Source organism: Ostrea edulis, chromosome 1, assembly GCF_947568905.1.
Source record: "Ostrea edulis chromosome 1, xbOstEdul1.1, whole genome shotgun sequence".
Lineage (NCBI taxonomy): Eukaryota > Metazoa > Mollusca > Bivalvia > Ostreida > Ostreidae > Ostrea > Ostrea edulis.
Genome location: NC_079164.1, coordinates 109,971,439 through 109,984,756, shown reverse-complemented (window position 1 = coordinate 109,984,756; position 13,318 = coordinate 109,971,439). Strand labels below are relative to the sequence as shown.

The following is a 13,318-nucleotide window of genomic DNA, read 5'->3' as shown; positions in this document are numbered from 1 at the left end:
AATTATGGTCCACACAAAAATTCTACTATTTGATCTTTAAATAAAAGGTCAAGGGTCAGCAACAATGGTCATGACACACTGTCTTATCATGGTATACCCACATACTAAATATCAAAGGCTTATGTCAAAAGACAAAAAAGTTATGGCCCAGACAAACTTTGTACGAGAGGCAGAAGAAGAATTCACACTGAAACAATATGTCCCCATTCTTGGAAGGGGAGACAATTATTAGTGAAATTGAATCATTAAAACTTGGAGGAGTAGCATACTGAAAAATTGTTTACTGACAAATGGACACCTAACTGTGGTATGAGCTCTTCTGGCCTCTGACCAGTAGAGCTAAAAATCATGTCTGTGATTGATTGAATATTGTTTAACGTGTATTATTTAATGTAAAAAATGGATTTGGAGAAAGGAAGACTGGGGTAGATAATCAAAATATTATAATTTCTATGATATACGTAGAAATTTCCTTGAACTTACTAAACTACTGTGAAATCACCAATTTGTGTGTGTGTGTGTGGTGTGTGTGGGTTAATTATCATTGTTTTTGAGGTATGACTTAGGAATCCATGAATTCATGTCCACCATGAAATGTAAAATTTAATATACATAACTGCTTTATAACATTTCGTCAAACCCAAAATCAAATACCCATGAACAATGTTTTTTTCCTTGAACCTCGAAAATTTGACCCCAAGAAAATGTAATTTTACAGTATATATTATCCTTGTTAGGCAAGCTAGGTGGGGGGGGGACTATACATTCAAAACATACAGTTCTTAATTTAGCTTCACAAGATTAAGTCCAAAATAAAGCTTGTGCTTCTTAAATAACTGTCCTCAGCTTATTTTCTACACCATGTCAGTAATTAACCAAATCTGCATAGTTTTAAAGGTGAAAAAATAATCCACTCTATGAGCAATAGCAAGAAGAAATTTTATCAATGACTTGCATTGCATTTTACATACATGTACAACTCTTTTAATGTACATCATACTGTATTAATTGATAATTGGTATAATTAAAATATGCAATTGGAACAATATGCATTTAATGATGAACAAAAGAATACATAGATATACATGTAAATTCAAATCTTGCTAGTCATACAATACATGTAAATGTCAATATTTTTTGTTCAATCAGTTCAATAGTTCATTGCATGTAGTAAAATGCAAACATTAATGTATCTACAGAATATGACCCATCTGCATGATGAGTGGAGTATAAGGTGTCAATTGAATAAAACAACAGACAGTGGATGGCAATGAGCATTCGTAACTTCAAAGTAATACATTCCCATAGTTTGTAATGGTGTCATCCATTAAGAAGTTCTGAAATGTAACATGTGTCATTATCAATAACATTGTTAAATATAAAGGTACATATTAATAAATCATATATAAAAAGGTTAATGTTTTTAATATGATAATTTCAGTGTTAATCTAAAAAGTATTCTTTTCTAGAGCTGCCTTCTGGGTTATGCACAATCTTATATTCAGCAGTACAATACTACATGTAAATGTATAAATGTACATAAGGAAAACAATGTTTTAAAGTGTCTTCATTATAACTTGCAATGAATTTTTAATTATAGAAGTATGATTCCAAAAGTTTACCCTGATAAGAAATACAGATACAAGTATCAGTAATGTTGCAAATTTCTTTCAGAATGATAAAACTTGTTATATATGTACTTGCCCCTTCCTTTATAATCAGTGCATCTGGAAGTGATGAAATTGGTAAACTGTGGCTAGCGTCTAGCTCCCAACAGTGTTTGCAGTTTGCAGTAGGGCATTTTAATGGCGCCATGCATTCCAGATGAAATACTGGAGGCAGAATTTCAGCCTCCACTTCTTTACAAATGTATGTGAAAATACTCTGAAAGAAAAACAAGAGGTACTGTGAGCAATGCTCACTAAGAATACCCCCCGCTTACCCCAATCTCCCAAAGGGTGTTGGTAATAGGTATAAACTACCTCTTTTCTGAGTGTAAAAAACAAATGGCATGACAAACCGAACCATATTGCTACTTCGATGTCCAGTGTGCGTGACCTTTGACCTTTTGACCCCAAAATCGATAGGGAACATCTTCATCCCATGGGTAGTCCATATGTATGATATGGTGACGGTAGTGGAAAGGATAAGGCTTTAGAGCCCGGAAACCATTGCGTCTACAGACTGACGGACAACCCGATTCCAGTATACCCCCCCCCCCCAAAACTTGTTGCGGGGGGTATAAAAAATATGATATGATAATAAATATTGCTGACAAGAGGCCTATATGTAAATCTTTACCATCACCAGAATGTGAAATAGCCCTTAATTTTTGCCAAAGATGTCACATTTTAAGGGGACACTTTCCTTTTCCTAAACATACAATACATCTCTTCAATTTGCACTGAAATTTTTTGTCATGAATTTCATGACTTTGGTAGAGGGTTTAAATGTTTTCAACTATGCATTTGTTTTTTCCTAGAAATAGGCAGGAATAGATTTTATAGTTTTATATTGTTTTTACTCCATTTCTTGTTATTATTACTATTCTCTTTTTCCTTATTTCTTCTCTGGTAATTATTTGTAATGCTCAACTAAATCACAATGGCCCTGCAGTTCTACATCATCACAGTTTCTCCCTATCTGTTCAACAGAGGATAAATTCCTATGTAAAAATTTGATAGCATATTATGGCCCAACCCTATTTCGAGGGAGGGGGTTGGTGTTGTAACGATTTAAACAAACTTGATTTACACAATCAATGAAGCCTTCATATGAGTTTTCTCTTTTTTGGCCTAGTAGATGATTTTTAAATGATGCCATTAAATTTTCAAAACGTCTTAATTATCTCCCCTTGAAAGAGAGTGTGGCTCTCCATTTGAACAAACTTCTATCAACTTGACCCAAGGATGCTTTCTGGCAAGTTTGGTTGAAATTGACTCAAATAGTTCTGGAGAATAGGAATAAATGTAAGTGGAAAGTTTACAGACAACACACAACAAACTCCAAACAACAGAGAAAAAGATGGGCACAGGGCACTAATAAATAAACAAGAGGTCTATGGGCCACATCACTCACCGGAGCACTTTGGCTACAGAAAAGCAGAAATCAGTTCAGAATTGAAAAGTTTAAATGTATACATGTTAGTGTTTCCAACCTACCACCCAGGGGGGTATGACTTGAACAAACTTGAATCTACACTAACTAAGGATATTTCCATATTTCTCTGACTAAATATAGCATACCCAGTAAAAAGATTTTTTTTTTTTTTTAAAACTATATATTTCAATTTAAAACATTGATCTTCTATAATGGCCCGTTCTTCCCCCGGGGGTCATGATTTGAGCATTAACTTGAATCTACAATGCCTGAGCATGCTTATGTATAAATATGACTAATGATGACTTTGCTCTTCTTGAGAAGATTTTTAAAGATACTTCCTCTATATTCAAATATAAAACTCTGATCCCCTGTTGTGGCCCTACCCTATCCCTGAGGGTCATGATTTGAATATACAGTATGTTATGAAGCTTTCATAAGTTTCATATTTTCTGGCCCAGTGGTTCTTGAGAAGATTTTTAAAGGATGCCACAAAATTTTCAAAAATTATCAGTTATTTCCCCTCGAAAGAGGAACAAACTTCATTTGAACAAAATTTAATCCTTCACCCCAGAATACTCTGTAACAAGTTTGGTTGAGATTGGCCCAGTGGTTTTGGAGAAAAAGATGAAAATGTGTAAAAAGTTAACAATGACGATGCCAACGACAGACAACGGACAAATTTGGATCAGAAAACCACACTTGAGCCTTTAGCTCAGGTGAGCTACAATGACTACATTTGTAAATTGAGTCTTTGACGTGGGTGAAACAATAAAATAGGAAGTAGAATAATGTTACCTGCAGAGTGTCATCTTTACAGAATGGTCTTGTAAAGGACATCCCCCCATGGTCTTCGTATATTATTGTTATAACTTTTCTCTCCTTATCGGGAAATGCTATGACAGTGTCTTCTGCCATCTGCAAAAACAATTGATACATAATTAATTCAACATAAATTTTTAAAACTAAAACTGCACAATATTTTGTGAATTATTCAGAAAAGTCTGTGACATGGCCTGTCTGGACTTTCATGGCTTTAGCTCTTTGAGAAGCATAACTATCAATAAGATTCATGAATCATGTATGCACTTCTTAGTTTAAGAAGCTTTAATGAACTGTTATTATAATGAAAAGCACAAATAAACCTCACACGTGTATTGTCAAAAATATGCTAATATTATTCAATTGTTCATGCACATTATCATTAGAATACGCAACTTCCAAGATATCAGCTCTTCTGTGATGGAGGTACGTTTAGTATTCTGTTGAACACTAGGTGGGTACAAGATGTACACATATATTATAGATTAGCACTGTAAATAAGGATAAAATTTATGAAACCATAAATTTTGTTCATATCAGCCGTTGGTATACATTAAACTGACCATATCAAGAATAATATTTGTTGAATTAGGCCATGAAATCAAAATTTGAAATAATTTTTATTTCCTCAACTGAAAGAGTGATATACTTTAATCAAAGAAAAATGAGATTATCGATTTTTTTTTTTTTAGCTTTTTTATTATTGAATAAACTTACTAATATTGTGTGTTCCTGCAGTCTGTGTGGTTGCATGTCTGATAATCGGCCTTTAGGCAATATATGAAGGCAGTGATGAGCATTTGTACCCACCACGTGTGCATGAAAGTATGTTTTGTGTCTCACTGTGCGTAAGAGTTCCACAAAGGGAACGAACTATTGGGCAACTCGGAAATTGCGTATTAGACCCAGGTGACCTCAAGAAGGTATATAAAACAATTTTCTATCAATTTTCAACATGAAAGTCCACCACGTTAAGAAATCCAGATACACACAAGTTGGTTCTATAAAAGTTCTGTTACTGAAGATGTACCTATTAAATTGTAATTTTTATGTCTTTTTTATATATATTACTGTTTGAGATGGATGAAACATGGAGAAAACTCCACGCATTTACAAACCTTTCTTCTCTTTATCTTCATTTCCATGAGCTGGAAAAGATTTTTATCAATTGAAAATAATCTGAATTCTTAGAATATGTAAAATCAAGAAACACATGGAATAAAAACAGCCACAACAACACAACACTTTTTTCCCCACAAAACAAAGTACAGTATCTAAGATTTCTGTTGAACTTTACTTTGATATTTATTTCAATATTGATTGGACAGGAAAATACATAAAAATATGCATAAATTTAAAAATGAATATATAGTAAAGAAGTTTGCTTTATGAAGTTCATAGGATTTACAGTGTTGTAACACATGAACATTTTCTTTGGCCTTCATTCCCATAATTTAATTTACTGATCATTTATAATCACTGTTGTACCAAGTACTTACATCAAAGAACTCTTTTACCTCCAGGTCTATGATCTGTAAATGAAAAAATTGTCTTATATTTGATAAGTTATTTCAGGAAATTCAGAACAAGAGGCCCACAGGCCTCATCGGTCACATGATTACTAGTGAAAAAGTATCACTACTCCAAAGGGCTATGAAACCTACAAATTTTTTTTTACTGTTCTGAATATCTAAGCTAAATTCTAATGTTCAGCAATAGTATAAAACAAGATTAAAAAAAAATACAATTTTTTTTTTCATCCTTACCTGCTCTTTCTAATTATCCATTTAATACCAATTTAGTATCAATAACACTAAAGAAGATGTTATTTAAGTGTTTTACATATAAACACTATATAGTAAGTTTGGCCCCACCCAGAGTTCAAAACCCCTACCCCGGGAATAATGAAATTTACAATTTTGGTGGAGGCTTTCCTGCTCTACATCACTAGGCATTTAGTTTTTCTTACACATGTGCGGTTGTAGAGAAGATTTTTGAAAATTGGTCAATTTTGGCCCCGCCCCTAGAGCCTCAGGGGTGCTGGAGTCCTGAAATTTATAATTTATGTCCCCCTTGTCCCAAAGATGATTCATGCCAAGTATAAAAGAATTGGACTAGTAGTTATCAAGAAGAATTTAAAAATGTTATCAATATGGTTCATTTTAAGTAAGAAGGAGTTATGATATAAATTGTCATTGCAAAAGAACTAAAGTTATTATACAGAAACCATATCATGCAACTTATGATTTTCTGAAATAAAGCGTGAAAACTAAAGTGTTACACACACTGACACAAACTGAATGACAGACAGTCAGACTACAAGACTTAGACAAAGAAAATTATTTTCATTAAACTATGATGAACGCGTTATCTTTTCCATAGTACAAGTCAGTATACAATGTCCTGATCATTGGGCTCTGCAAATTAAATGATTTTATTTTTCATAACTTATAATGCACTGTAAATACATATGAACTTCAGTATCTTGAACACTGATACCTTGAATACCAAATATATATATGTCTACAATGTAAGTGATTTGGAAGTCCCAAGCACTATTAGTTATATTACTTATATAACATACCACATACAGACATAGATAACTTACTGGTGAATCCTCAATTCTGTCCTCCTTTGAAAGCTTAAAACAGGAAAAGTAAGTATATGGTTAAGAATTTCAAGGTAGATGAATATGGGTATGGCAAACAATGTCCCTCACATGGTCTGCCCATTAAGAGGTAACATATACATGATCAATGTCCCATCAATGATGACTAAGTACACATGATCCACATTTAATTAATTACACTTAGCGCTTTTGCCGTGTAGTTCGGCTCTTCAGAGTGTAACAAGTTTTACATTGTACAATGTACTTGTTATGGCGCACATATATATATATATATATATATATAGTCAATTACAATTGTTACAGTCCAGGATACAGTGGAATCTTAGGATTCTTATGAAATTATAATTTCCTGGATTGCCATTTCTTTAAAAGGTTCTTCAGTGTGTAATTTCATGATTTAATTTTATGAAAATAAATAAAGATCAAATTTAATAATTCTTTAAGGAGGGGTACCCATGAAATTCACAAAAACTGAGATAGTGCAGATTCAACAATAATTTCACAGGAAGCCATCCATTAAATCATCAACCCTATAGTGTCTTACACAAAGAGTAAATCACTGGGTGCAATCTGATGGCTTATAACTAAATGTAAATACTTATAGTTATCCACAAAAATATACAATGTCATTCACATACAGAGTTAGCCTTGGCATCTGTAATTTCTGAAGGTGTTGGGTATACCTCAATGTCAGGAAGCTCAAAATCATCAGAAATCTAAAAGAAAAAAATTAATAAAACAGTATGTACAAAGATTAGTTAACACAATGCATAATTCTGAAATTTACAAGTGTTATGAAAAAGAACATTAAAAACTATACATGTATATTCATTATTGTATGATAACTTAAAGCTGAATATGACTTGTAAATAGCTATATGCCATATTAGTTTCCCTATCTCCAATATCACCACAAGGGTATATAATTATACCTTTCTCATTTGTTTTACCTGATTGCACACCTGGAACTCCTGGCTGACATGTAGTATTTCTTACATTATGTCTATAATGTTTACATTTTATTTCGCTATGTTACGTGCATTTTGTGTTTGTTTGTATTGCATTGACCTGTGCTATTGCTGTTACTTTTTCTCCTGAAGTGGTATAGTCGCACACATTTGATAATTTATTGAAACGGAGTAACAATGGCTATGTAAGATGTACGTCCACACAGGTCATAACCATACACTGAAATACTTGGAACCATGAAGAATTTAGGGGCTTATAATAGGGGCTGAAGAAAAGGGGGAGCAAAGATAAATATGGGGACAAGCCTTTTAAGAGTCGTGTTCAGTTTTCATTGAATTTTTTTTAATTTTTACTTTTATTAATGCATTAAAATTTCAATATGATATACAAGTACATGGCTTATTCAACTTCTTCATTTCAATGATTAAGAAATGTTAACAAAATGTAATTTTATACAATATTTTTATCAAAATTAATGTGCAATCTAATGACTTACCCTCCATGATTCATCTTCATTACAGGTCTTTGATTTGTCTGTTTTTGGTGACTGCATAGAGAAAAAAAAGACATGTACTGTGGAATCATTAAATTCATGGCCGCTCAATTTTTGAGGACACCCCCCCCCCAATCAACGAATTTAAATCCTCAACAAATTATGGAAAATAGTATTAATTCATTGATCATACAAATGACTTTATAAGTGGGTCAAGGTCAAAAGTTTTGAAGCGGGCACCCCTCCTCCATACCATCTCCTTATGTTCCAAGTTTGAAGTCTTAAAAGTCAAAGGGTTCTCTAGTTAGGGCCTGGACAAAATTTGGTTGAAGAAGAAGAAGAAGAAAAATTACAAAAACAATATGTCTCCCCTTTGAAAGGGAGACATAATAAAGGGGAGACACAATTATAATTGTGGTAGAATTTAACATTGCATACCTTGACTGGCACAACTGTGTCTTCCTCCAAAGGGCGTTTAATCATGCGAGACTAAAATTTAACATTTCAAACATGTAAAACTATCTAATTAATTTGTCAAACCATGCTAAAGAAAATTTCATTTGATAAAGAATGTTTAAATCCAAAATAACTTACTGTCTGCACATCATCTCTCTCAGAGGAACTCTTTAATGGACACATTGGCTGAAAATGAATGCACATGCAGGTACAATTCAATTTAAATGACATTTCATATTTTGGTACAAAATGCTTTGTATATTTTTCATGACTTGGTAATAAAGATATTGGCTGGAAAATCATAGAAATTACCTTCTACAAAAATACATTCATATGGAAACATTCTGCCTATAAAAAAATTAACTAAGAATTGTAATACAGTATAACTTACTAAATTGACATTAGAAGTAACATCCATGGTACTGGTAGCTGTAGTCATCTTTGCCTGTGTCAGTGTTGACAAAATTAAGGTACATATAGAACACATTCATAAAAATCACAGGCTATAATAAGTAGTAGAGTGTATTTAAAAGTATAATGTACATGTATCTATATGTAAATGTACTACAGTGTACATAATTTAAAACTTGTTCCTGCATTACAAAAGAAACAAGAGGCACATGGGTCACAACACTCATCCGAGTCACTACAAAACCTTGAATATATATTGTGGGGGGGGGGGGATGTCATATGATTTGAACAAATTTGAACAATTTATAATCTACACTTCCTGAGAAGGCTTCCATATAAATATGACTGTTTTTGAGAAGAAGATTGTACTTATATATTCCAGTGCAAAACCTTCATCCCCTATTGTGGCCCCAACCTAACCCCTGGGGTCGTGATTTGAACAATCTAGAATCTATACTTCATAAGAAAGCTTTCACATAACTTTCACCTCTTCCGGCCCACTGGTTCTTGAGAAAAAGATTTTTAAAGATTTTTTCTTATGTAATTCAATGCAAAATTTTGATCCCCTATTATAACCCCACCCTACCCTGGGAATCATGATTTGAACAATTCTGAATCTACATTCTCTCAATAAGCTTCCACATATGTTTCACCTCTTCTGGCCAAGTGGTTCTTGAGAAGACAATTCTAAGAAATTTTCTTTATATATTTCAATGTAAAACTTTGATCCCCTATTGTGGCACCACCCTTACCCTGGGGGTCATGATTTGAACAATTTAGAATAGACATTTCCTCTAGAAGCTTCCCTATAAATTTCACCTCTTCTGACCCAGTGGTTCTTGAAAAGATTTTTCAATGACCCCAACCTTATTTTAATTTTTCTGGATTACCCCCCCCCCCCTTGCAAGGGGCCCTGGGCCTTTATTTGAATAATTCAGAATCCCTTTTACCCAATGATGCTTTGTGCCATTTTGGTTAAAATTGGCCCAATGGTTCTTGAGAAGAAGTTAAAATGTGAAAAGTTTACAGACGGACAGACAAATGACGGACGGACACCAGGTGATCAGAAAAGCTCAATAACAACCTCCAGTTCAGGTGAGCTAAAAAGTTTGGTTTGCTGATGAAAAAACATTCAAAAACACTAAGCTCATTTTGATTTACTTACACTACTGTTCAACACTTTTTCCGCTTTTCTTTCCAAAACCTGATGGTCCCGGCATCTAGAAATAAGTTGACACTTCAAATAACCTAAATTTAAATTCATTGATCCCTGTAGGTGTTTAAGCTACGACCATTGCTACCCATAAAAGCTTATGAATAATATGCCGGTTTCGAGATACGCTCGAGTTATTTCCCTTTGAAGAACTCTCGTACATAGTAAGGCATGAAACAACTTGTTTACATGCGGGAGTGGGACGAATATTCATCACGGCATAAGTGAATGTAATCATTAAGTCTCTCATACGCTGTTTAATCACCCGAATTCAAATGATAAACAAACTATTAGTAAGTGATAAGTATTCAGGGAGTAATTAGATACATGGAATTCTTATTGTATCACGTAATTTTATTGGTAGTAGGTATCATATCCTGGATATTACTTTCAAATATGACATTGTTTTCATGTTTCTGCTTTAGTAAAACATTTCTTTCAATAGTATTTTGTGTTTCCAACATTTATATATTTAAAGAGAAGCCGCTATTAATACATTTTATTGTCTTCCTCACTGACAGTAGGTTCACTATGTCCCACTTAGGCCCTCAAAGTTCTACTAAATGTACCTCCTACACAGGAGAGCTCTTATCTCAAAACTGGCGTATTACAAGCACTGTCGGTATATGAGGTTTTTTTAAAAATAATTTGTACCAATGTGAAATTGTTGCAAACACATAACTTACCAGAAAGGAACAACTGGCATCAATTCAACATTATATCTTTTGATTGTAAAGCAGTGGCAGATTATAACTATTAAAGGGAAGCATTGAAAAATTGAATAGCATATCAAATTTAACCTACATTTGCATCATCTCTTAACATTCCTTCATTTCTTCTGTCTCAGTTCTACAGGACTGCAGCTGTAATGCATAAGAAGAAAATCTTGCATTCAAAATAACATTGTAATAATAGAATAAATAAAACATATATGTAATTCATATTTTTTTATGTTTCAAACAAAAAATAATTTTGCACCTTTCCAAATGACCACATATTTTAAAAGGATCCAATTGAAACTAACATCTTTATTCATATGTATTTGGTTTTGATTAAATAATAATTAGAATGCATGTACTCATAGACTTGTATGATACTATGCAATTACAATTTGAAAGTCCCACAAATACATGTTCATGTAACTTTGTGATTACAAGGAAACTGCATACTTACAGATTTGGATACCTTTAAACTCGGTAACTCCAAGTCATCATGGTCATCATCAAAAAACTAAATATAGAAAATTTCCACAAAGTTCAGTTATTTTCACTTCAAGAATTAATACATATGTACCTAAGCAAGGTGTGTTTGTGTTTCTCAATTTGGCTTGTAAGCACAAATAATAATAGCTTTGATCTTATATAAGCCTAATACGAATCACATTACTACTGTCATCTTCAAGGTATATCACACCTGTAAATGACCAATCAAAATTAACTTCCTCAATTTGTAGTTCCATATATACCTCAGAATTATCTTTTCTTCGATTAAATTCTTATTCAGTTTTAAAAAGTTTTGTACATCTGACAAGAATATTTAGTGTATTTTGTTGGAAAATGATCGTAACATGAGATATGGTTCTCATTTTGATTTGACTTCGAAGAAAATAAAAGTATCTGTATAAATCAATTGGCCTGACAATTTTTTGTCTCGATCTGTGAATAAAAGTTGTTAGTAAAAAAGTAAAAAAGAAGGAAAAAACATCAAGTAATGAAACACTCACAGTTTCCCTAAATGTTTTAGAATCTATGACATTTCAAAATTGTTAACAGTGGAATTTCACAAAATCACATTAAAATCCATCGTTGCAAACCACAGGATATAATGTTTCATTCTATTGTTCGTGATATAGAATGAAACAATGACCCGTTGATTGCGACGATTAAATCATATCATAATTTTTGCATTTGTCATCACCAGAATTGACAAGAAAATACTTCAGTTTCAACAACTTTATAACAACTTTGAACTCCGAAAATTTGTAGATGAATTATATGTTTTCATTTTACCGGTATATCCATATCTGAAGTGACATGTATGAAATAAAATAATATATGTATTGGACAATGGTGGTTTTCCATTGAACAAGCAAATGGTTGATTGACAGACAGGTCAATCACCAAATTGAAATAAAACAACAATCAAAGGAAAAAATATTCATACATAAAACTTCATTTAAAAAAACAAAACAATATAAACCTTTGGGATTTTCTGTCTGTTAAATTTTCCTACTATTTCGTGCCTTTCTAAAAGTATCAAAATTATTAAAACACTTAATTTTATTATGTAGGTGTGAGTGTAACTAATAAAAGATAAAACTATCCACATATGATTTGATGTCCTACATTTGCTATCGATACACAGTATTTCCAAGTCTTTCTAATTCTCAGAATATACATTTCTTCAAAGTCATGATAACAATTCCATACAAATTTAAGGCAAACATATCCTGTACAAAATGAGGCCTCATTTATTGTTTATTTCTTGACTAGGAATTATAAATGAACATTCTGACCCATAAGTCTATCATTCCACAAGTCATAAGGGAGAAAGCTTTATATATAAACATCTTGAACATTTACAGTAAATATTACTCTGAAAATTAATAACACTGTACATGCTATAACCTTCAAATCCAATTATAGTAATATGCATGTTACCAAATAACCATACATTGCTAAGTATTTGTGGATACAATCCATTATTTGACAAAAATTTAATGCTGTCATTATAAAGAGTTTAATGGAATTTTGACCAAAAACAAAGAACTTTCTGAGAGGTACCTTTTCCCTTGGCCATGGCATACACCTTCAAAGGTTTCTTTGGTACCTTCATACTCTCAAGTTCCAATAACGTAGCATCCTCATTCATTCGTTGTAATCCACTTCTCCCCATCACATAGGGAACAAACTCTATACTCCCTTTAAAATGTTCTCTCAGGGATGTCATCCAGTCCCGAGTAGTTTGCCCAGGACTGGTCGAGATCTTCACACATCCCGTCAAACCCTCTTCACAGGGAAAAGCTCTTTTAAGAGCTTTCTTGTTTTTATCCATAACATGGATTAACAATTCCTAAACAAATGTTGAAATGTATGTAGTTTGCTATAACTAATGCATGAAATATTGACATTCCACTGCATAACGCAATCTCTTACAATGGTATTGAAAAATACTGATAATTTACAAATACATGTATATCAACAATTAGTCACACATGTGGCTTGCTC

At 32.7% G+C, this 13,318-nt stretch overlaps 1 protein-coding gene across 3 annotated transcripts; it reads right to left on the bottom strand.

The window, feature by feature from the left end:
- Positions 1-923: 923 nt before the first annotated feature.
- Positions 924-11,314, bottom strand: LOC130046637 (uncharacterized). Of its 3 annotated transcripts, none has more exons than XM_056153284.1 (14): positions 11,265-11,314; positions 10,896-10,954; positions 10,044-10,098; positions 8,859-8,912; positions 8,606-8,653; positions 8,450-8,500; positions 8,015-8,065; positions 7,189-7,266; positions 6,530-6,562; positions 5,421-5,453; positions 5,040-5,069; positions 3,898-4,017; positions 1,705-1,884; positions 924-1,337 (listed from the first exon to the last, which is right to left on the bottom strand). In XM_056153284.1, the coding sequence occupies exons 2-14, from the start codon at positions 10,904-10,906 to the stop codon at positions 1,287-1,289; spliced, it is 795 nt and encodes a 264-aa protein (XP_056009259.1). In that variant the 5' UTR covers positions 10,907-10,954; positions 11,265-11,314; the 3' UTR covers positions 924-1,286. The 3 variants fall into 3 exon arrangements, with proteins under 3 accessions (XP_056009259.1, XP_056009261.1, XP_056009260.1); XM_056153286.1 differs by having other exon boundaries at positions 7,234-7,266; positions 11,265-11,311; XM_056153285.1 differs by lacking the exon at positions 6,530-6,562 and having other exon boundaries at positions 11,265-11,311.
- Between the last annotated feature and the right edge of the window lie 2,004 nt (positions 11,315-13,318).

Excerpts from the sequence above, each read along its gene's own strand:
- LOC130046637 (XM_056153284.1), bottom strand. Across the intron at positions 4,018-5,039 it reads TGAAGATAAAGAGAAGAAAG|ATGGCAGAAGACACTGTCAT; the intron begins GTTTGTAAATGC and ends TTGTTTTTGCAG. Across the intron at positions 1,885-3,897 it reads GTAAAGATGACACTCTGCAG|AGTATTTTCACATACATTTG; the intron begins GTAACATTATTC and ends TTTTTCTTTCAG.